Source organism: Juglans microcarpa x Juglans regia, chromosome 1D (assembly GCF_004785595.1).
Source record: "Juglans microcarpa x Juglans regia isolate MS1-56 chromosome 1D, Jm3101_v1.0, whole genome shotgun sequence".
In the NCBI taxonomy this organism is placed as follows: domain Eukaryota; kingdom Viridiplantae; phylum Streptophyta; class Magnoliopsida; order Fagales; family Juglandaceae; genus Juglans; species Juglans microcarpa x Juglans regia.
This window is the reverse complement of record NC_054594.1, coordinates 7,379,087-7,403,171: the sequence shown is the minus strand read 5'-3', so window position 1 is coordinate 7,403,171 and position 24,085 is coordinate 7,379,087. Positions and strand designations below refer to the sequence as shown.

Genomic DNA, 24,085 nt, shown 5'->3' with positions numbered 1-24,085 from the left:
AACAACTTTCTCTGGGTTCTACGAATTGAGGTGCTGCCATAGCAAGTTAAGCTCCATTTTCCAGTTCAGAAGCCTAATACTTGGCTCTTCAGAGTTCAGCCATAGAGTTCTTGGCTTTCTTTGTGAACTAGTCTTGGAAGAACATTCCTCAGAAACTTATCTCAGAATATTATATATTTTAATTTGTATGAATTCAGAAATAATTAAAAGTGTTAAGAAGAAAGTGTTCTTGAACCTACTCTTTTTTTTTTTCTTCTTTTTTTTGTAATCTGAGTTCATTCATAAATCAAACAATAGAAGAAATACATACGTACATTAGTCCCAGAACAATATATAATTAACTGCTAATTACATCAAAGCAGAGTCTAAAAGCACCCTATTAATTCTATAAACTCTGAACTTTATAAAATGGGCTAATAATATTTACTACTTTAATTACGTATCAGTCACAAAGTGGATCTAAAGAAGAAAGTGTTTTCATTGGATGTTTGTGGATCTAAAGATCGAAAACTCTTAGCTGAAAATGACTTTATATTGCTCTGGCAGTGGTGATAAAAATAAAAATCTCAATTATAGACAAGTAAAGGTTGATAATTTTTAACTTGATTGGAATCCATTTGCATCCCGAGGCTCTTGGGCTAGCTGACATAAGATTATAAGAGACAGTTTTCTCTTGTTGAATTAATTAAAGGAATTTCACGTCGATGCATAAATGGCGCCACTCAAAAAGATACAAAACTAATAATCGTTTTATATGATGGTGGTGGAGTAATCCACATGCCCTTTTATTCTTTTATAGTTTAATTTGTTGGCCTTTAAACAAATGGCATGTTTTTTCATAAGAGAAGATTACACACATGTTGTTCTCTGGCATTAAAATAGCTCATTTGGAGTAGTTAAATCTCTATAAATAGCCTACGTCCACTTCACACAACTTCTTCACACAAGACACAACCAAAGCAAGAGAAGAAAAGAAGATGAAGAACCATATTTGTTCTATAGGCTTTGCTCTCTTAGTCTTTCTTTTTCTTTCAAAGTGGTCAGGTGCTGAAGCACATGAGACTTGCAAACCCATGCAGTGGTAAGATAAGGGGAGAAAGGCTCCTAATGGACAATGTATAGTAAAGAGAATAACTCTGATTGTTGCGTGCATGGCAAGTCTTACACCATTTACAAGTTTTCACCACCAGTGTGATCTAGCCATACAAAGGCCAAGTTAACCATCAACTACTTTGAAAAAGGTGGGGATGGTGGTGGACCATCGGAATGTGACAACAAGTACCACTCAAATAATACCCCTGTGGTGGCACTTTCAACAGGATGGTTCAACAATAAGAAGAGATGTTTGAATTATATCACCATCCATCCAAGGCAATGGCAGGAGCATCAAGGCCAAGGTGGTAGACGAGTGTGATTCTACGGCCATGGAGTGTGATCCCAACCATGCTTATCAACCTCCATGTCCTAACAACATTGTTGATGGCTCCAAGGCCGTTTGGAAGGCTTTAGGAGTGCCAGAAAGCGATTGGGGTGAATTAGATATTTACTTAATTTCTATCGCATTTAACATATACTACATGACTTGAGTGAAGGTTTGTTGTGATTTATATGGTTGTATCTATGAATAAACGTGTCTTTCTTTTGTAAGTATTGTTTTGCTTTTACGTGTTATTACAGAGTATTTGTTGTAATATTTACACTTTTCACAGCTTTACTTGCACTATGTTTGCAAGTTCATGAACCCTAACAAAAACCAATTATATCTGTGGCATTCCAATTGTATTTGCTATAAAAAATAAAAAAATAAAAAAAATGTTTGATGTGATACAGTAATACCGCTTTGACATATATACATATTGCTAGACATATTTTCGAAAGATCTTGATCCATTAGAATGTCCATAAGACAGAAAATGGAACTGATGTTGATGTTGTCTTAAAGGTAGATATCATCATTTCAACTCTTTTGAGAATATGATATTGTACTATGGAAACGTTAAAAGGAGAATGCAATTATAAGGGCCGGGGATGATTTCAGACCAAAAGAGAAATTAAAAGAATGAAGATCAGCAAACATACTCTCACAAAAATTATATATCTCCTAGGACATAAGGGTACCAAAACTCATGATCTACATCTCAAATTTATCAAGAAAAAAACAGCATTTTAGCATGCTTGAATTGACATGAAAGTTCGTGAAAATTAAGGTACTGGACCTAGAGTTTCAAAGATTTTCAAACGGCCGGTCTATGTATGCAAGGATGATAAAGTATCGCAAAATGGTTCTAAACTCCATTAATTCTTTGGAAGAAAATGATTAATCCATGCATGTTATGATTAATCGATCATGAGCAAACACATGTTACGTATATATGGTAAGCTTTTTAAAAGATTATAAATTAAACGAACTTAATTGCCCAAACTCATTAAAAATCAGATTAATTAATCATAACAATAAACATAAAATAAAAAAACATAAATTTGAGAGTTTATTTTGTAAACTTTATGTGCTTTTAAAAGTTTTTAATTTAGTCGTTTTCTAAAACTAAGTCATTCTACTTTATATATTTTATAATTTAATTTTTCGTTATTTTGAATTTTGTAATATTTGTTGTTGATATGTCATGTTGATTGACATTTTTTATTTTTTATTTTTGATAAAAAATTAACCTTCATTCATTCATATAATAGCTCTAAGATTACACTAGAGAATTGTCCAACCAAACATGTTGTGCAATAATATCAGGAAAAGAATGCATCCATAATTCCACATCTTGTACTCTCCAAGCATGCCTTGCCAAGCAATGAGCTACTTGGTTCCCCATGCGTGGGACATGTTGTACCTTGGCCTCTTGAAACTGATGAAGCATTCTTTTCACCTCAGAAATGAGATTGCCTAATACTAATAAGGATTCCCCCTCTACTTGCAAGGCTTCCACTAAAATTAGGGAATCACTTTCAAGGATTATTTTGGACAAACCCATTTGAGAGCTAAATTGTAACCCTCTAAGCATTGCAAGTAATTCCACCGATTCAGCTTTCGATACCTCTGGTTCTGTTTTACTAACTGCCATTATTACTTGACCATGATCATCCCTAACCACAGCCCCCACACCTGCCTTTTGATTATCATAGAACAATGCCCCATCTACATTGAGTTTGAAAAAACTTGTTGGAGGGACATTCCAGCAAGGAGTAGGTGTCGAATTTGGAGTGTTCCTGAAAGATGAGGTTGGGTTCTGAAGACTTAATGCATGATTGATAATAGCTACAAGATTCTCTTTTAATTGCTCATAAATCAACTTGTTTTGTCTATACCAGAAAGCCCAAGCGATGGGAAATAATCTTTCCAGTTGTGATAAGTCACCTGTGTTCAATAACTTTCTGGATGTACCCTTAATAGAATCAGTAGGAGGACTAGTGCTTATTGCAGGCATAAACATGTTCCAAGCAACAAGAGTATCAGGACAGTTAATAATTGCATGAGCAAGGTCTTCAATTTGGGATCCATAGAAATCACACTGAGCAGATTCCACAATCTTTCTTTTGAACAAATTATGTTTAGTAGGTAACCCATCTTTTACAAGCCCTCCATGCAAAGATCTTAATCATATGGGGAATATGCATTTGCCACAAAGACTTCCATAATTTCTTATCTTCATTTCTTGTAGAGTTTTCTGGTGAGTCTTGAGATTCCAGGGCTGTCATGGATCTGTATGCACTCCTCACACTAAAATTTCCACTCTTCTCATGTCTCCAGAATCATGCATCTTCATATCTACCAGGGCTTAACACTATCTTGGGAATATCAGAAGCAATAATTGGATTGAAGAGAGCTCTAACCTATTGAACATCCCACCACCCAGTGTGTCTATATATTACGCTTGCAACCTTTACTGTCATGTCAGTCCCTTCACAGAGGATCATCTCATTCTTTAGAGCTTGATGTCCTGGTACCCATGTGTCCTCCCAAATTCTAGCAGTGTGTCCATTCCCAATTCTCAATTGGCACCCTTTCAATAGAATCTTCCTTGCTTCCCATATTCCTTTCCATGCATAGGATGGATTGTAACCCAACTTTGATTCAAAGAATGAGCATTGGGGAAAATACTTAGCTTTATACACTTGATGTAAAAGGGATTCTTCATTCTTCAAGATTCTCTATGCCTGCTTGGCCAATAGAGCAAAATTAAAGCATTTTAAATATCTGAACCCCATTCCACCTTTATTTTTGGTTCACATAGTTTACTCCATTTGCAATAGTGAATTTTCCTCTCCTCAGCTCTCTGTCCCCACCAAAACTGAGCCAAAATCCTCTCTAATTCCTTACATAAACTTGTTGGCTGCTTGAAGCAACTCATGGTATAGGATGGAATTGAGAGAGCTATTGCTTTGATAAGGATTTCCCTCCCACCTATGGACAAGAACTTTTCTTTCTAGCCCTGCAGCTTCCTCCATACTCTCCCTCGAATTTTAGCAAAAGCTAGAGTCTTGGATTTCCCCACCATAGGAGGTAATCCCAGGTATTTCTCATATTGTTGTGTTGAGCTTCCCCCCACACCCCCCCCCCAACATTGATAAGATTCTCCTCTTGATAGGTTCTGGTACATTTTTGCTGAATATTGAAATTTTATCTTTATTTATTCTTTGTCTTGATGCCAATTCATATTTATGCAAAAGAAGCTGCGGGTCTAATTATTTTAAAAAATGACTATATAAATGTGATAAGGTCTAATTATGATTAGTAATTTGTAATTGTCATTAATTAAGAGAATTTGGACGAAGAGATCATTTGACATATGGGAAATGTCAGGTTTAGGAAAAAAAAGTACTAATAGGTGGGTGGAATACCTCAAAAGGAAATTAAAAAAGTACTCAATACTCTATTATAAATTGAGAAATGGTAGCCCTTGATCATGGCCTAATGGCATATGACCTGATTCTTCTAATGAAAAATCTAGGTTTGAAACCCCCCACCCCCTTTGTCAAAAAAGAAGAAGAAGAGGAGAAATATAGGTATTTTTCAGCCTATATTATATTATCCTAGTCATATTTACAGTAATGTCATACTTTAAATGGCTGTTATTTTTTTTTTTAAATGGTTGTTCAATATTTAAGTGATAGACATATTATAATACTATAAATAAGTTAAATTAGCTAGTCTAATTAGGAAGAAATTTAAGATCAAGAGTATGTTACACTTAGTCAATGGATTGTATAATAGCAACAGAAATTTCGGGAAAATGATAGATGAATAGTGATATTGTATTGAAATTGATAGTGAAATGCTCTCTTCGAGGGGGAGCTCCCCCAAAAGTCTGACAACACAAGAATATTTTATACAAAAAATAATCGTCTACTTATAGGGAATATTAAGCAAAGATAGTAAAATACTTAACTACCCTTATCACTAAGGCCTACGGCCAATATTGTAAATGTAACTACAAATAAACATAAGCAACTAAGAGGCCCGAGCAGGACCCTTGGCCCTTGGTCCATCGCATTTCTTCGTAAGCCCGACTCCTTGATTGTCTTCCAGCCCATCTGGCCCGAGCTCCATACTTAGCTTCTAGGATATTGTCCAACTACATTCTTCCACATTCCCGAACACAGCAGCGGCGTAACTTCTCTCCCTTCACTTCCATTGTTCCTCCATCAACGTGTAACAAAGCTCCTCTCCTTAGAATACATTGCCCACAAGATGAGGGAAAGCTTCACACAACTGGTGGTACGATTCCCACAAGGCCTCTTCCACCAGTTGCCCCTGCCAACGAACCAGGAGCTCCACCACAGGTCTGTACTTCACTTTCTTCATTCTTCTCGTCAATTTTTCTTTTGGCTCTGGTTTGAAAACCCCCATTGAATCTATTGGTGGTAACGTGGGTAAAGGACTAACAATCTGCCCTAATTCTTTTTTTTAACAGAGAAACATGAAATACATTGTGGATCTAGGCTGTTGGTGGAAGCTCAATCTGATATGCTACTTCTCTGATCTTTTGCTCCACTTGGAAGAGGTCGTAGTATTTGGGTGAAAGTTTGAGACTTTTCCGTTGCTAGATTGAGGCTTGACGATACGGTTGCAGTCTCAAACAGACCCAATCACCAACCTGGTACTATTGCTCCTTTTTCTTCAAATCCACATTTTTCTTCATCCTTTCTTGAGCGTTAACTATGTTCTGTTTTAGAAGGTGCCACAGTTTGTCATGCTCCTACAAGGTAACACCCACTTCCTCTGCTTGGTTGTTCCTGGATTGCAGCTCATTAGTCTAGGGAGTTTATACCCGTTGAGGGCCTCAAAGGGAGTCACTTTTGTTGTTACATGTTGATTAGAGTTGTAGAACCACTCAGCTTGGGCAATCCAGTTCAACCAGACCTTAGGATTATCACTAACATAGCTCCTAAGTTAGTTCTTGACCCACTTGTTTATGACTTCAGTTTGTCCATCTGTTTGAGGGTGGTAGGCAGTGCTGAAAGTTAGATAGATTCCTTGCAAAGCATATAATTCCTTCCAAAATCTGCTAGTAAATGTAGGGTCTTTGTCTGATATGATGGAGTCAGGCAACCCATGGAGCTTGAAAATGTGTTTTAAAAACTACTGGGCTATCACCTTGGTTGTATAGGGGTGTGAGATGAGTTCAAAGGGGAAGTATTTATTGAGTCTTTCCACCACAACCCATGGTGATCACAGACCATGGTGATCACAAAATCCATGTGGGTAAATCTTCAACAAAATCAATGGTGATCACAGACCATGGTTTTGAGGGTACAGGCAGGGGCCATAATAGCCTAGTAGGAAGTGTATTATCAATGTGGGTAAACCTCCAACAAAATCCATGGTGATCACAGACCATGGTTTTGAGGGTACAAACAAGGGCCATAATAGCCCAGTAGGAAGTGTATTATCAATCTTAACTGTCTGACACACTTCACAGTCCCTCAAAAATGTTCTCAAATCAGTTTTCTGACCTCGCCAGTAAAAATCTCTTTTTAGTCTATGGCTCGTCTTGTCAAAACTCAAGTGGCTCCCCATGGGGCTGCTATGCACCAATTGCAGCAATTTGGTGATCATGGTGGGCTTGGTAGGCACATACATTCTATTTTTGTATAACAAAATGCCATTTTTTATTGAGTAGTGCTGTGGTAAACTCCCTTCTCGATGTTTTTGTCATAGGCCTTGAGTCACCTCATCAGTGTCATAGAGAAACTTGATTTTAATCACCCAATCCCAACTAGGTAGCTAATGTGGTCTCTGTTGTAGTATTCAGTCTGGAAAGTGCATTTGCCACTAGGTTTTCTTTTTCCTTCTTATATTCTACAATAAAATCATAGCCCATAGGTTTGGAGACCCACTTTTGCTGCATAGTTGTACCCACCATTTGGTCCAGTAGGAACTTAAGACTTTGGTGGTCTGTTTTGACCACAAAGGATTGGCTTAATAAATAAGGCCGCCACTTTTGCACTACTGAAACTAGTGTCAGCAATTCTTTCTCATAAGTGGACATATTTAGTACCCTCCCTTTTATTGCTTGACTGAAAAATGCAAGGGGCTTACCGTCCTAATAGTCCCAATGGCCTCCCCGGAGGCATCACATTCTATAGTGAAGGGTAATTGGAAATTGGGTAAAGTCAAAACAGGGGGTTGAGTCATGGTTGTTTTTAGCTTCTCAAAAGCAGCCTGGGCACCTTCTTCCCACTTGAACCCATCCTTTTTTAATAATCCAGTCAACTTAGCAGTAATGGCCCCATAACCCTTCACAAACCTTCTACAATAACATGTGAAGCCTAAAAAACCTCTTAAGGCCTTAATGGGTTTCAGGACAGACCAGTCTTACATGGCATTCAACTTTTCAAGGTCAGCCTAAATTCCCTGGCCAAATATTAAATGGCCCAAATGAGCAATATCTTCACAGCCAAACCAGCACTTGTTCATTTTGGCAAAAAGCTGATTTTACCTTCGAATGTCAAAAGTCACCCTTAGGTGTGTCAAGTGAGTCATGACATCCCTGCTATAGAATGTCGAAAAAAAAAACCAAAATGAAACGTCTAAGATGAGGTTTAAAAATCTGGTTCATAAGGCTTTAAAATGTCGAGGGTGCATTGGTCAAGCCAAAGGGCATGACTAGGAACTCGTAGTGCCCTTTGTGTGTCCTGAAGGCAGTCTTAGGCACATCTTCTACTTTCACCCAGATTTGACGGTAGCCCGACCATAAATTAAGCTTAGAAAAAATGTTGGCCCCATGTAGCTCATTATCAACTCCTCCATGACGGGTATACAATATTTATCCTTGATAGTGACACTGTTCAGCGCCCTGTAATCCACACAAAACCTCCATGTTCCATCCACTTTTCTCAACAATAAGATGGGTGGGGAATAAGGACTTTGAATAGGACAAATGGCCCCCGAATCCAGTAGCTCATTTACTATTTTCTCAATCTCATCCTTCTAAAATTACGAATATCGGTAAGGGCGTACTGAAATGGGTTTAGTGGCAGGTTGTAGGTTGATAGAGTGGTCATGGGTTCGGTTAGGAGAAAGGTCATATGGGGAGGGAAAAATATCTAGGTATTGATTTAATAGTTGTTGTATTGGCTCTGGTAGGGTTGGTGTTTGAGTTGGTGGGATCTTTTCAATTAACTACAGTAAAATGCCTTTCTTCTCCCTTTGATTGGAACTGTTTACATAGCCCTTCTCAATCCACGAGTTAGCACTCAACCCCTTTAACTTCACAACCACATTGTTGAGAGAAAATTGCATTGTCAATTCCCTGAAGTTCCATAGGATAGAGCCTAGCCCTTAGAGCCACTGCACCCTTAAAACCATATCACATCCCGCCAAAACCAATAGGTACAGATCCATGTTAAAAATATGCTCCTGAATCATGACTTTGACCCCTACCACTTTCCACCTATTCCCCATTTGCCACTATAACTTTCACTCTCTCTTCGGTTGTGACTGGTAACTAAACCTTAGCAAGTAAAGTTGAGTCTAGGAAATTATGCATACTTCTCGAGTCAATCAATATTGTGACCCCCTTGACTGCCAATCCTACCTTTGATACATATTGTTTTCAGCTTGAGTGACCCTATTATGGCATGCACGATATTTCAGGACACTTTCCAGCCCTACCCCACCTTCTTGATCAGTCTATGTTCTTGACCCTTCCTCATTAGTCTCCACTTCTTCAACTATTTCTTCAATTAAGCATAATTTTGGGCTTTGGTAACGATGCCCAGGTCTCCACTTAGAGTCACAGTGATAACATAAACCCTACTCCTTTTTATCCTTCATTTGATTATCACTAATTTTCTACACAGGTACTACAGCCCTTCCAGAGTTTTTGGTGTCATGGTTTTAAGGGCTTGGGTTGATTTTGAGTGAGACTGGTTCATGGTGATGGTTGATGTAGGTTCGGGTTATGAGTTTTTAATGGAGGGAAATGTGTTCTTCTTGTATTTTGGCAAAGCTATAGGCTAGGGTGAGGTTGTTTGGGTTAAACATACGCACCGATAATCTGATTTCATCTCTTAGGCCACTTAGGAAATAGCTTAATTTGCATTGTTCCTATAGACCTGCAAGTCTATTAGAAAAGGCTTCAAAGTGAGCCTTGTATTCTTCCACAGTTCCAACTTGTCTCAACCTAGTTAATTGTTCCATGGGGTCATCATAATTGCTGGGCCCAAACATAATCAACAATGCTCTCACAAACCCTTCCCAATCATAAACCAAACTAGATTCATCTAAGTGTTGAAACCATACTAGGGCCTTGCCCTCCATATGGAAAGAAACAAGTCTCAAACGCAGTTGTGGTAAAGTATCATGGAATTTGAAGAATTGATTCACCTTATACAGCCAACCATGGGGTTCTTCACCATGAAAAGTAGGAAAATCTAGTTGCACAGCTCTGGGAAGTATTTCCCCTGTGTGGGGAATCATTTGTTCTTGTTGATATGCCTTTTCATGACTGCTAGACCCACCTAAGCCTTGTTTTTTGTTTTTCTGCAGATCCGTTGCAATGGAGGAGAACTGCTTCATCATGCCCTCCATTTGTTTCCTAATTGCTTGTAGCTCCACGCCAACTGTAGAAAACTGGGATTCCAATTGTATAATGTGAGCCTCTGTGGTCTTCTTGAAGGATTGAAATCCTTGTTGAAGATCCCTCAATCTTGTGCCATCAGCCATGGAAGCAGGGGAGGAATGGGGTTTCTGGTACAATTTGTTACACTTAAGTCAATGGATTGTATAATAGCAGCAGAAAAATTCTGGGAAAATGATAGATGAATAGTGATATTGTATTGAAATTGATAGTTAAATGCTCTCTTTGAGGGGAGCTCCTCCAAAACCCTGACAACACAAGAATATTCTAGACAAAACATAATTGTCTGCTTACAGGGAATATAAAGTAAAGATAGTAAAGTACTTAACTACCCTTATCACTAAGGCCTACGGCCCATATTGTAAATGTAACTGCAAATAAATATAAGCAACTAAGAGGCCCAAGCATGACACTTGGCCCTTGGCCCATCGCATCTCTTCATGAGCCCGACTCCTTGATTATCTTCCAGCTCCGGCCCAAGCTCCATACTTAGCTTCTAGGATATTCTCCAACAGCACTATTCCACATCCCCGAACACAGCAGCATCATAACTCCTCTCCCTTCACTCCCAATTTTCCTCCATCGGTGTGTAACAGAGTAAGATTGCTCTATAAATTCGCTAGGGGACAAAAACTTGATATTTTGGACTTGAAAACTATTACTAGACTTGCATCTCAAGACTGATTGACTACTGCAAGATTCAAAAAGATTAACAATTTACTCTTTACGAATAAATTACGACAATGCTATAAGATGAAACATACTTGCGTTAAGATACAAAAGTAGGGCTTTGTATACGCATGTACAAAGAAAAAGTAATAGTTTTATAATATGGTTTTTGATAGAGAGAGAGAGAGAGAGAGAGAGAGAGAGAGTACGCACTAGAACCTAAGGGGTATTAGGGGTTGAAGGTGCATGGCCACCCATATATAGGGTAGCCTTCTTAAGGGAAAATGATAGAGCTACTGAGAGTTGGTACCGACACTTTATTTATTTATTTTTTTGATTTACTTAGTAATTATGGATGTGTTTTTTAATAATATTGTAATTTTTTTTTTATAATGTGTAAGGATATAAAAAATCAATGAAAAAAAAAAGAGGATTTGGCCTTCTCAGGACCCATTCTTGGGCTACACCCTCGGTGGGTGTAGCACTACACCTTCGTAAGCCACCCCTTGAGCCGTAGTCTCTCAAACTGTGGCTTAGTTTTTTTTTGGTAATCTCAATCTTTTTCTTAAATGTATTTTAGTGTTTTTTTCTTCTAATCGGATATTTTTATTTATAATTTTAAATTAATTTGATTTTTCAAAAGAATTTAGGTTATTAATTTTGGTTTTGATTTTAGTTTTATAAGTTTTTTTTTTATTATTTTAGGCATATTTTCAAATTCGAGTCATTTTATTTTGTAACTTGTTTTATCAATGCTTTTAATATTGTAACATTTTTCTCATGACTTTGCATGCATGCTGATTGACATTATTTTTTAAATTCTTAAAAAAATGGTGACAAATGAGTTTCATGTAAAGTAATTTTAATTACTTAAGGGAATTTGGATGAAAAAAGTCATTTTATTATATATAAGTATTACCTCAGTAATCCAGACATCTGGTCCGAAATACTCTTGGTGTAATGGTCACTCAAGTCTTAGCAGATCTTGGGTGAAATTAGATAGAGGATTGATGAATGTTTCTGCTATGGAAGTATTTCAGAATGTTCAATTAAAATATTTAAATAGGTCTTCATCTGATCACTCCCTTATGTTGATTTCGATGGAGAGGCCTGTAGTGAAGTATGGATTCCCTTCATTTAAATTTCACCAAATGTGGATTTCCCATCCATTATTTTTGGATTGTGTTGATAAAGCTTCGGGTAGGGAGGTGTTCGCAGGTTCTGCTTTGCTTAAACTTATGATTAAATTAAAGCTTGTTAAGGTAGCATTGAGGGAATGGAATAAGAATGTTTTTGGCCGAATGTAAATACATATTGAAAATCTTCAAAATCGTATTGAGGGGCTGGAATGAGATCTACAGGCAGGGTATTCGAAACATGTTGAATTAGACTTGGTGGCTTCACAGGTTGAGCTCTCCACGTGGCTAGATCGTGAAGAGCAGAGAATTGCTTATCAGTCGAAGCTAACTTGGGTTAAATCGGGGGAAGCGTCGTCAAGATTTTTCCGTGCTATTCGAAGTCGAAAGTCTCTTATTGTTTGTGAAATGAAAATGTAGGATGGATCTATGCTTTCATCGCCAGAGGATATTCATGATGGTGCTATTTTTCACTTTCAGAATTTTTTAACAACAGGGGAGGGTCGTTCTTTGCCTTCTTTGGAGGGGCTGGTTCAAGAGGTCATTATACCGGAAGACAATGAAGAGTTACGTCGAGTGCTGAGTTTGAATGAAGTTTTTGACGCTTTCCTCTCTATTCCAAGTGACAGTAGTCCGGGTCCGGATGGTTTTGGGTCAGGATTTTATCGTGCTTGTTGGCATATTATTGGCGGTGAGGTGGTTGAGGCAGTAGCTGAATTCTTTCAAGGTGTGGATTTTCCCCGGTTTTATACAGCCACCTTTCTGGTATTAATTCCGAAAGTGGAAAGTCCTGAGATTTTTAATAAGTTTCGACCGATTAGTTTGCGTTGTCATTTACAAGGTTTGTTCAAAGATATTGGTAAATCGGCTCTCCCTGTTGTTAAAAAAAATAATCGCTCCTGAACAAGGGGCCTTTATTCCAAGTTTGACCATTTTCGAGAATATTAGTTTAATGCAAGAAATGGTCCATAATATGAATAAATCATGCCATGGTGGAAATGTTATGTTAAAAATTGATATGGCCAAGGCCTATGATAGTATTGATTGGGAATTTTTTATGCATATTTTATGGGCTTTTGGATTTTCAGAAGTAGTTTGCGGTATTCTTCGACAATGCATTACTACTCCTTGGTTCTCAGTGGTGATGAATGGGATTCCTAAGGGGTTTTTTAAAAGTGGGAGAGGGTTGAGACAGGGTGATCCGTTGTCGCCATATTTATTTATGATAGTTGAAGAGATTTTTACTCGTTTGATAAAGAGAGAACTGGATTTGGGAAAGATCAAGCCGTTTACTCAGCCTCGAGGTACGCCTATTATTTCACATCTTATATATACAGATGATATTGTTTTATTTTCTAATGGGGGAAAAGCTTCAATACGAGCTATTATTAAAATTCTGAAAGTCTATGAAGAATGGGCAGGGCAAGTGGTTAATAACAGAAAATCTTCGATTTTCTTTTCCAAACAAGTTTCGGAAGGAAGGCGTCGGATGATATTAAGGATGACGGAGTTTTCAGAAGGGGTTTTTCCGTTCACCTATTTAGAAGTTCCAATCATTTCTAGAAGGTTGCTTAGTGCTCATTTTGAAGATATTATAAATAAGATCAGAAATCGTTTAGATGGATGGAAAATTCATTTACTGTCGAATGGTGCTCGTCTTCTATTGTTAAAACTTGTGATTCAGAGTCTCCCAATTCATTGTCTTGCGGTGATAAAAGTACCCAAATCGGTGGTGGACAAAATTCAAAAACTTATGAGCACCTTTTTTTGGGGTATAAAGGATGGGAAGAAAAAAAAGAAATGGAAGGAGTGGAGTAGTATTTGTAGACCAGTTTCTGAGGGAGGGTTGGGTCTCTGTAATCTACAGGAAGTGCAGAGCTCATTACATATGAAGTTAGCCTAGAATTTGATTCAAGGAACATCGTTATGGGAGTCATTTTTTAGGCACAAATACATTGGGACAAAGCATATAACTCTGGTGCCTATGAATAAAGGATCGAACTTCTGGAAAAGTATTATGCATGCTTTGACTAAGGTAATGGAAAATTCAAGATGGAAGGTGAGGGAAGGAAACGTATTTTTTTGGAGGGATAATTGGTCTGAAAATGGCCCAATTTATGCACAGCAAGAAATCAGTGAGAGGCCAGAGTTATTATTGAAGGACTGTAAAACAGCGAGTGGATGGAATGGAAAGTTATTTTCACAATTAGTGGGGATAGAAAAAGCAGAAGAATTAATTGAACAACTGGGTTGTTTGAAACACGGTAAGGATAAGTTGATATGGCTTCAAAATCCAAGTGGGGAGTTTTCTACTAGTAGTGCTTGGCAGTGTATTCATGTAAGATCTTTGGAAATTCCTTGGGCAAAATGGGTATGGCATACGGCTATTCCTAAGAAGATTTCAGTCACAATGTGGAAGGCTATGCATGAATGCTTGGCTGTGGATGATAGGATCCGTAAAGTGGGAATACAAATAGTTTCAAGATGCGACTGTTGTGAATCCGGTACTTATGAGGATATGAGCCATGTTCTTGCAACAGGGGAATTTGCAGAGAAGATTTGGAGCTTGTGCGCTATTCGAATTGGCATGAGAAATATGGCTGGGATTAATTGGAGAGGACGTGTGGATAGTTGGCATCGAATTGCTAGAGGATCCACACAAAAGGGTCAACTATTAGGTATTATTCCTTCGGTGATTACGTGGAGACTATGGTGGCGACGCCACAAGGCAAGGATGGAAAGGAAATTTGAATCTGTAAGCTCAGTATGGTGTTCGATATTGCATTGGCTCTCTTGGATTGTCTTGAGATTGAAGGAGTTGAAAGAAATATCAAGGCGTGATAAAGAAATTTTGAAAAATTTGCAGCTGCCGATTAAACAGATGTCACCGATGGCTATGAAACAAGTAAGGTGGTCAAGGCCAAAGAATGGGTGGTTTAAATTAAATGTAGACGGAAGTTCGTTTGGTAATCCAGGTCCTTCCGGTGTGGGTGGTGTAATTCGGAATGATAAAGGGGAGTTTGTTTGTAGTTTTGCAAAATTTACAAGTCAGAATACTAATAATCAGCAGAAGTTTTGGGTCTATTATATGGTCTACGTAATGTTTGGGATTTGGGTATTCGGGATGTGGAAATTGAAATGGATTCTATGCTAGTAATAAAATGGTTGCAGGATAAGAAATGTGGGTTGTGGTATCTAGAGGATTATTGGGATGAAATTTTGCATTTATTTGGTGGACTTAGATTCTCTACGAATCATGCGTATAGAGAGATTAATGCTGCGGCGGATGGGTTGGCTCGATATGGTGCCAAAGGTTGCAATGGAGTATGGTTTTCATTTTCATATTGACCTGTGGATATTAAAGGTATTATTAGATTGGAGAAGATGGGATGTCCTTATATAAGGAGTGTTTGGATTTAGTTTTTTTCTTTTTTGAGTGTGATGTTGTGTTTTTTGATGTTGGGAGTTGTATTGGGGTGTGATGTTCTTGTTTTTTTAGTTTGTAATGTTGATTCCACGGTATTCCTCCGCCTTAAGTGAGGGTTTTTTAATTAATAAAATTGGGATAGGGCCACTCATGGACATGTGGTCTTGACTCTTCTAAAAAAATAAAAAATCCAGACAAGACTTTGTTTTATTTTGTTTTCTTTTATCTTACCCTCAAGGAATCATTTGAAAAATATGAAATCCTACAAGTCACTATATTACTTATCCCTCAAAATTATTTTGTGATCATGTTAGAAAACATTGTACAAGTGGCTGAGGAGAATTCGATAAGGCCAAAAATAATACTTACAGCCATTATATAATAACGTCGAGTTTGCTTGGCGATGAATGGAAATTTGAGATTACATCAAAAGTATTACTGGATCTGCATCTCAAGGTTAATCATTGACTGCCACAAGATTCAAAGGAATGAATACCTTTTTTCTTTCCGAATAAATTAAGGAAATTCCATAAGATATTAGATGCTTACGGCCAAAAGATATAAAAGCAGGGTTCCGTATATGCATGGTTACGTACGTTATCAACACATGAGTTTTATAATGTGGTTTTTTATACTTTATTTAAATCCTTGAGTCGAGTTTTGTTCCTTTTCAAGATCCACGAAAATGCCAAATCACCTTTCAAAGAAAAAAGTATTTTTCCTCAAAAGACATGACTACACACGTGTCCTACTTTGACATTTAAAATACCTATTTGGAGTACTAGTTAATCTGATCTATAAATAGGATACGCCACTACAACTTCTTTACAACAAACATAACCAAAGCAAGAGAGAAAAAGAAAATGAAGAACCAAATTTGTTTAACAAGCTTTGCCATCTTCTTCTTTCTTCTTGTTACAAAGTGGTCAAACGTTGAAGCTCAGACATGCAAACCTAGTGGGACGATAAAGGGGAAAAAGCCTCCACCAGGACAATGTAACAAAGCAAACGATTCTGAATGTTGCGTGCAAGGCAAGCCTTACACTGTTTATAAGTGTTCACCCCCCGTGTTTAGTCATACAAAGGCGACACTAACCATCAACAGCTTTCAGAAAGGTGGGGATGGTGGTGGACCATCGGAATGCGACAACAAGTATCACCCTGATGACACCCCTGTGGTGGCACTATCAACAGGATGGTTCAACAATAAGAAGAGGTGTTTGAATTATATCACGATCTATGGCAATGGAATGAGCGTCAAGGCCAAGGTAGTTGACGAGTGTGATTCCACTATGGGGTGCGATGCCGACCATGATTACCAACCTCCATGTCCTAATAATATTGTTGATGCCTCTAAAGCTGTTTGGAAGGCTTTGGGAGTGCCAGAAAGTGATTGGGGTGAATTAGACATATATTGGTCTGATGCTTAGTTTCCATTGTGTTTAAAATATACTACACCTGTGTTGAGGTTGGTTGTGATTTATATGTTTCTACGTTTACGATATTACCATAAATACAAAGGCTTGTTTATTTTGCTAGTTTTGTTTTGCATTTCTTCGTTATTCTGGAGTATATGGTATATTGCTTATAATTTTTACAATTTCATTGCACCTAGGGGTGTAATCGGTCCGGTTCGATTCAGTTCGATTTTGGACATATTTTAGAATCTAACCGGTATATTCCAGTTCTGAGATTTGAAAAACCGATACTGCACTGGTTACACCCCTAAACTAGTACCTCCGGTTTTATTAGTTCTAGTCCGGTTCGGTCTAATTTATTCGGTATATTATATAGCTTATATAATAATATAGTGATAATATATTATAATATATATTATAATTATATTATAGACTATAGTGACATAATATAGTATGAGACGCCCCCAGATTTCGCTTGGGATTGGACGGACATTCGAAGCGTCGGGACATGCAACATAAGGTTACCTGCCACAGTTCATGACATATAAAATGCAATGTTCCTAACATGCATATAGCACTATGCAATACTCGCAGCTGATAATTTTTCTTTTTTTTGAGCAATACTTTGCACCAAACTTATAATATCCCAAATAGTTAAAACATAAACCATGCATACTTAAAACATCCACGATTACAGCACGGGTCTCAGAAGACTGTAATCACAAAACAACGGAGACCTGACTCTATAATTACATTGCCAAAATACACTATTGGGCTAGTTCGTTGAGTAACGTGCGTAACTCGACTAATAATGCCAAAATACTATCCAAAAACCTAACTATAGAGGTTGCAAGCTCCGTGTTGCATCTACGGCGTCTAGTCAACCTCCTCCAATCTGCCAGTGTCTGCTCCCTACATTGATCCTGACACATCACCTACCATTCGGGAGAATGGTAGTTGGGACTACCACGGTGAGATTTGATTACAAATCTCAGCAAGTTAACAGGAAACTTCCACACAAGTTAATGATGCATGTATGGCAGTAAAAGTATGAATGCATAATCAAAGTCATAAGTAAGCATAGCATAACTTGACATATAGCATGGCATAAATGACATAACTTGAACTTAAACTTAAACTTAAACTTAGCTTCACGTGACATGGCATGTACGTGAACTTAAAACATAACATGGACTAGCAACATAACATGAACGTGAACTTGAAACTTAACATGGACTTGAAACATAGCATGAACGTGAACATACATAATTTGAACATGAACTTGAACATAACATGAACCTGAGCACAACATAACATAAACGTGAATTTGAAACATAACGTGAACGTGAACATGACATAACATGAACGTGAACTTGAACATGAACCTAACATGACATAAACATGAACTTGAAACATATTCTTGTCTCATAGGGTCACTATGATTGAGTAGTCTTATCTCATGGGATTACCATGATTGCGTATTCTTATCTCCTGGAGTTACCCATGATTGCGTGTTCTTATCTCATAGGATTACCATGATTGCGTATTCTTATCTCTTAGAGTCACCATGATTGACATGAACTTGAAACTTGACATGAACGTAAACTTGAACATAACATGACGTGAAACATGACTTCAACGTGAAATACATGAACTTGGAATCTTATTCAATGGACTTAATTAATAAAGTGACCATACGGGTGCTACACGGGTCCCCTTGAGCCGTGTGTCCCTGCCGATTACCGCATCACAACACAGGTGTCTATACCAGCTGTGAGTGCGTTAATACGTACTCCACAGTTGTTGTGGCCTCACATATTCTACGTGTCACAATTACTGTGTCTCACGTAGTGTATGCACAGTTGTTGTGGCCCCATGAATTGTTTATGCCACACTTGCTGTGGACACACGTAACATAATGTGTGGCTCTATCTGCATTAGTGCCTGTCACGCTCCGGTGACCAGCTAGTTAGGCCTCATTCACAACCTGTTGACTGTACTTCGTCAACCCAAGAAATTTCACACATATTTAGACACTTCAGCATGAACAAAAGAGTTCCACTAGGATATTACCACATCCTAGAGCTTAGGGTCGTAAATGACATGAACAACTTAACTGGCATACATGACAGTTCGTAACGTGACGTGACATAAACGACAGAAGTCCCGACTTAGCGTAACGTGACATGAACGTAAGACCACAGACATGACATAAAATGTAACAAACAACATTTCATAACATGGCACACATGTAATAGACAATATTTCGTAACATGGCATAACATGTAACAGAAAATATTTCATAACATTGCATAGCATGTGAGAATGTATATTACGTAACATGACATACATGTAACAGATAGCATACGTAATGTGACATACTTACAACAGATAGAAACATAAGACAGAATATATTATGTAATAAATAAATATTTCATGACAGAATGTTTCGTGTAATAGATAAATATGTGATGACATGGGATATATAACAACATACGAACATAAATTGTAGTTCTCTTACCCATCACACATACACAGTAAACTGATAGTAAGTTAGAGCCAACTTACTTTGATCGTCTCATTCTACTAGAATAAAGAGCGAAACACGAGGAACTGTAAGAGAGTATTCTAAAAGTTAGAAATTTAATTACTAACAATTAGAAAAGTGAAAATGGACAACTTCGAGTAAAATTACCATTTTACCCTCTTCATGTGAGAAAATGACTATTTTACCCCTAACTTAAAGATTTCACATCCTAATGCCACAAATTACCAAAATTTACATTCCTCATGTAAATTTTGTCCTAGACTCAAATATCAACTCAGAAAAATTTAAAATCATTCACAACTAAGGAAAACTCACAATGGCCGAAACATTCATAGGCCATTTTCTTGATTTTGGTTGCAATTTCTTCCATGTTCAAAACCCATGATTAAACCAAAATTTTGTAACAAGGATCTTCCTATCCTAAGTTTAAAAATATACTTAAAATATCCATTAAGAAAAGCTAATCATCAATACCAAACTTTTTGTAAAAAGACCCAAACTTTTTAACAAAAAATAAATCCTTAAATCACAAGTTTTGACCTTAATAAAAACATCTCCAAGAATTTCAAAAAAAATCAAATTTTACTTCTAACATATTCATAACATCATCCTAAGATCAACCATGATTTAAATCATCAAACAAAAGTCACCAAAATCACAAGACAACACTTGGAGTTTTTTTGGTTTTAAACTTAGTCCAAAAACAGAAACTTTTCTCTCAACCAACTTTGATCAATCTCTTGATCCATGACTTAAAGACATGTGATCTTCAAACTAAAACATCTCATGGTTTAAAAATGTGTCCTAAAGAAGATCCAACCATCAAACTTAACATCACATGGCTAAAATTCAACAAAACATGGATCTAACCCAAAAACATCAAATCTTAGGCCAAACCGAAATCCTCTTGCATAGAAAATCATATCTTTAAAAATGATACTAAATATCTTCGAAATAACATCCTAAACCACAAAATATCCAAACTTTCACAAAACAAAAACTGTTTTTCCACTTCCAGTTTTCAAGTTTCTAAATCTAAGAAACTCTATCATCAAAAGCTTTATTCATAAAACAAAACATCAATGAACATTTCATAAACACATGCTAACAATACTCTATAAAATTTTCAGACCAAGATATGTCCACTAGCTTGGTCAAAAATTCCAAAACATATCATACTCTCCAGTTTCACGCCTAGAATGACCTTTCCATGGTTAAAAATACTTTTGACCGACCAAATGAGCTTGGAATAAGACTAATAAGATATCCACGGAAACTAGACGCAAATAAGAACAAATTTTATGAAGGATTCATTATGAGAAAGTACCTCAAAAGGGTCGTAAATGGCCATGTAAAAAGACCCAGAGATCTGACGAGAGAGCTCTTTTGGGTTTCTTTCTAAGAACGGGGGAAAGAAGTGATAAAATGGAGAGAAGTGTGTCTTGCACGACTTTGGACTCCTGGAGGGGGAAGTTATGGGCTTGAATGACCCTTGATTGGAGGTGGCTATGTGACATAAAGTGGAGAATAGAGAGGAGCAAGGACTGCCTACAGCAGTTGTGAGAGATGGAGGTTGATGGAGTTGATTTCTTATTCACATCAAGGCACTATTGGGTGCAGCCAATGGCAGTGGATGGTCTGCCATGTGGGGGAGGAAACTTCTTCAAGAAGCTTTGCCAAGGTGTCCAATTTGGTGGGCCTTGGTGGGCCCCAACCAAGTGGGCTTCAATTTGGGGTTTAAAGGGGGTTTGGTTAGGGTTTGAGATGCTATCAAGCCCAAAAGTAATTTTTCTTGGCCCAATCAAATTTCCAAGATTTAAAAGGTTGGAAAATGATGTCATAACAAAGATTTGATTAATTAATAGCATGTGAAAGTAATTTAATCAAGTGATTAAACACAATACTAGAAATCGGGTTAGAAAAGGTTCGGAGGCCAACTTTAGGGTTTGGGGAAACCGTTTCGGGTTTTGGTTTCAATCAAGCTTTTGGAAGTTCAATTGGATTCCAACCATTTAGGGTTTCGCTAGGATTGAAACCTTCTTTGGTCTGGCACAAATTGGTTGATCAGATGAAACAAAGTCTTGCTTGGATGACATGATCTCACACATTGATTTCCTTCACAAATCCATCTAATGGTTCCTCTTTGTGTCAAGTCTCTAATATTATTCACTATGTGTGGTTAAGATCTTGCCAAGTGTCCAAATAAAACTTCTCTAACCTAATTTGGACATTTCACACTGTGATTTTGAAAACATTACACTAGGTGCGCTTATCGAGGTTACTATTCACTCCAAAAAAAAAGCATAATAAACTTAGTACTGAAAAATTTTAAATATTCATATTAACCTATAGTGAAAATCGTTTACTGAAATTCAACCCCGAAGTGCCCCCAAAAATAAATTCACAATTTCAAACAGGCGTTTCGTCCGGAATTATGAAAATTAGCTATTACGCCATAAAATCCTAAATAATCAACTAAGTCAAATGGCGTCGACCATAACTCATACTGACACTTCTAACTACCTCAAATAATTAAACTCATATTCTAGCACCATAATGAGTGATAACACTGACTATGTTGACAGACTAAAACCTACGCGATTGGTCAATTCGTAAAAACTTATGGGGTTTTCACGAGGTTCATAAAGTCAATAGAAATTCCACCAGTGAATTTCTAGCAGGCTATTACATAGTATATTATAGGAACCCAGATAGACTTTTTTTTATTTTTCTTTTTTTTTCCCCCCTTTTCTTATCTCAATGACTCATTTGGAAAATATCAAATCCTACAAGCCAGTGTAGTACTTATCCCTCAAAATTATTTTGTGATGTTAGAAAAAATACTTACAACCTTCCATATATAACAAATTTGCTTGGCAATGAAAAATTGAGATTGTAGACAAGATCAAAAGCACGCATTACTAGATCTGCATCTCAAGGCTACAGATTGACTACCCAGCCACAAGATTGAGATGTTAGATGCTGGCCCAAAAGATACAAAAGTAGGGCTTCGTATATGGTTACGTACGTGATCAACACAGTTTTATAATATGGTTTTATATTTAATTTCAATCATTGAGTCGAGTTTTGTTCTTTTCCTAGATGCATCACGTAAATACCAAATCACCTTCCAAAGAAAAAGTACTATATTTCCTCAAAAGATATGACTACACACGTCCCACCATGGCATTAAAAATATCTCCATAAATAGGACACACAACCACTACAACTTCTTCACACCAAACATAACTGAAGCCAAAGAGGAAAAAATATGAAGAACCGTGTTTGTTTTACAGGCCTTGCCCTCTTCTTCTTTCTCCTTCTCACCAAGTGGACCGGAGTTGTTCAAACTTGCAAGCCCAATGGCATAATAAGGGGGGAAAAACCTCCACCATGACAATGTAACCAAGAGAACGACTCTGATCGTTGGGTGCAAGGCAAGCCTTACACTATTTATAAGTGTTCACCCCCCATGTCTAGCCATACTAAGGCGACACTAACCATCAACAGCTTTCAAAAAGGTGGGGATGGTGGTGGACCATCAGAATGCGACAACAAATATCACCCTGATGACACTCCTGTGGTAGCACTGTCAACAGGATGGTTAAATAATAAGCAAAGGTGTTTGAATTATATCACGATCTATGGCAATGGAAGGAGAGTCAAGGCCAAGGTAGTTGACGAGTGTGATTCCACTATGGGTTGCAATGCTGACCATCATTACCAACCTCCGTGTCCTAACATCATTGTCAATGACCCTAAAGCTATTTAGAAGGCTCTGGGGGTGCCAGAAAGTGATTGGGGTGAACTAGACATTTATTGGTCTGATGCTTAGTTTCCATTATATTTAAGATATACTACACCTATGTGGAGGTTCATTGTGATTTATAGTTCGTACGTGTATGGCATTACTATGAATACAAATGCGTGTTTATTCTACTAGTTTTGTTTTGCATTTCTTCGTTATTCTAGAGTATATGTTTATTCAAAATTCGCTATTTTTCTAAAGTGAGGGAAGAACTATGAAAGGGATTCTCTCCGTACACCTTGCGATTCCCGTGGGTGAACAGTGAAGCGAGAAACCCTAACTCAACCAACCCATCGCCACCCCTCACGCGTCATCAATCGGAGTGTGATATCTCACCTCTGTCAAAGACGAGGCCGGCGAACACCGACGTCCTCGCTAAGGGCCGTCCGGCGTCGGTCCTTGCCAGCGAACTTGGTTTTTTCACTTCATCTCTGTCGAAGGTGTTGTACTGTCGCCGTGCACTTTCAACTCTGCCACAAACTTGGACGACGGACTCCGATGAGTCCGTTGTGAGGCATCCAACATCGGTCCTTTGCCGGCCACTGGGAGTATTCTGTTGTTTCTCCGTTACTTCCTCCGTTACTTCACGCGACCCGAGCCTTTGCATTAGCCATCGTTACAGACGTGTTCGACAGACTCCAGCGACCCCATTGTGGGGTCTCCGATGCCGGTCATTCTCCGACGACTGGAAGTTTCCGTTATCTCAGTTAAGGGGTTCTGTTTTTACCAACCTGGTGTGCCTTTGGGCTCTGGTTTTCCCAAACTGATAACTCCAACCACCTTCGCGCACTGCTTTTACTCGATAGAATGATGCATTTCAGCATCGATGCCCCTGCATCTGAATTAGAAAGGTTGATCAGTATGGGTCAGCTGGTGCACTTTTGAGTGGAATCGAAGGCTTTTGAGCTTTTGCCAGAATCATGGAGATCATCATTAAAAATTGTGGAGAGAAGTAGAAGGGTGTGGAGATCTGTAGTGATGGGTCG

At 37.8% G+C, this 24,085-nt stretch overlaps 2 protein-coding genes, 1 long non-coding RNA gene and 2 pseudogenes across 3 annotated transcripts; 3 read left to right on the top strand and 2 right to left on the bottom strand.

Moving 5' to 3' along the window:
* Positions 1 to 977: 977 nt before the first annotated feature.
* On the top strand, positions 978 to 1,586 carry LOC121258890 (annotated as a pseudogene).
* A 1,112-nt stretch (positions 1,587 to 2,698) lies between these two features.
* LOC121258801 lies at positions 2,699 to 3,442 on the bottom strand. The gene has a single exon (XM_041160362.1). It carries the CDS (start codon positions 3,440 to 3,442, stop codon positions 2,699 to 2,701), a length of 744 nt encoding a protein of 247 aa, XP_041016296.1.
* Positions 3,443 to 4,578: 1,136 nt separating this feature from the next.
* LOC121243030 lies at positions 4,579 to 23,926 on the bottom strand. The gene is made up of 3 exons (XR_005936042.1): positions 23,436 to 23,926; positions 8,936 to 8,938; positions 4,579 to 4,589 (listed from the first exon to the last, which is right to left on the bottom strand). It is a non-coding gene; the product is annotated as an uncharacterized LOC121243030 (long non-coding RNA).
* LOC121243017 (kiwellin-1-like) lies at positions 16,189 to 16,755 on the top strand. Its single transcript, XM_041141066.1, has one exon. It carries the CDS (start codon positions 16,189 to 16,191, stop codon positions 16,753 to 16,755), a length of 567 nt encoding a protein of 188 aa, XP_040997000.1.
* LOC121243023 lies at positions 22,563 to 23,126 on the top strand (annotated as a pseudogene).
* Positions 23,927 to 24,085: the final 159 nt, after the last annotated feature.

Coding starts and splice junctions, on each gene's coding strand:
- LOC121258801 (XM_041160362.1), bottom strand. CDS start 3,442: ATGTTTATGCCTGCAATAAGCACTAGTCCTCCTACTGATTCTATTAAG.
- LOC121243017 (XM_041141066.1), top strand. CDS start 16,189: ATGAAGAACCAAATTTGTTTAACAAGCTTTGCCATCTTCTTCTTTCTT.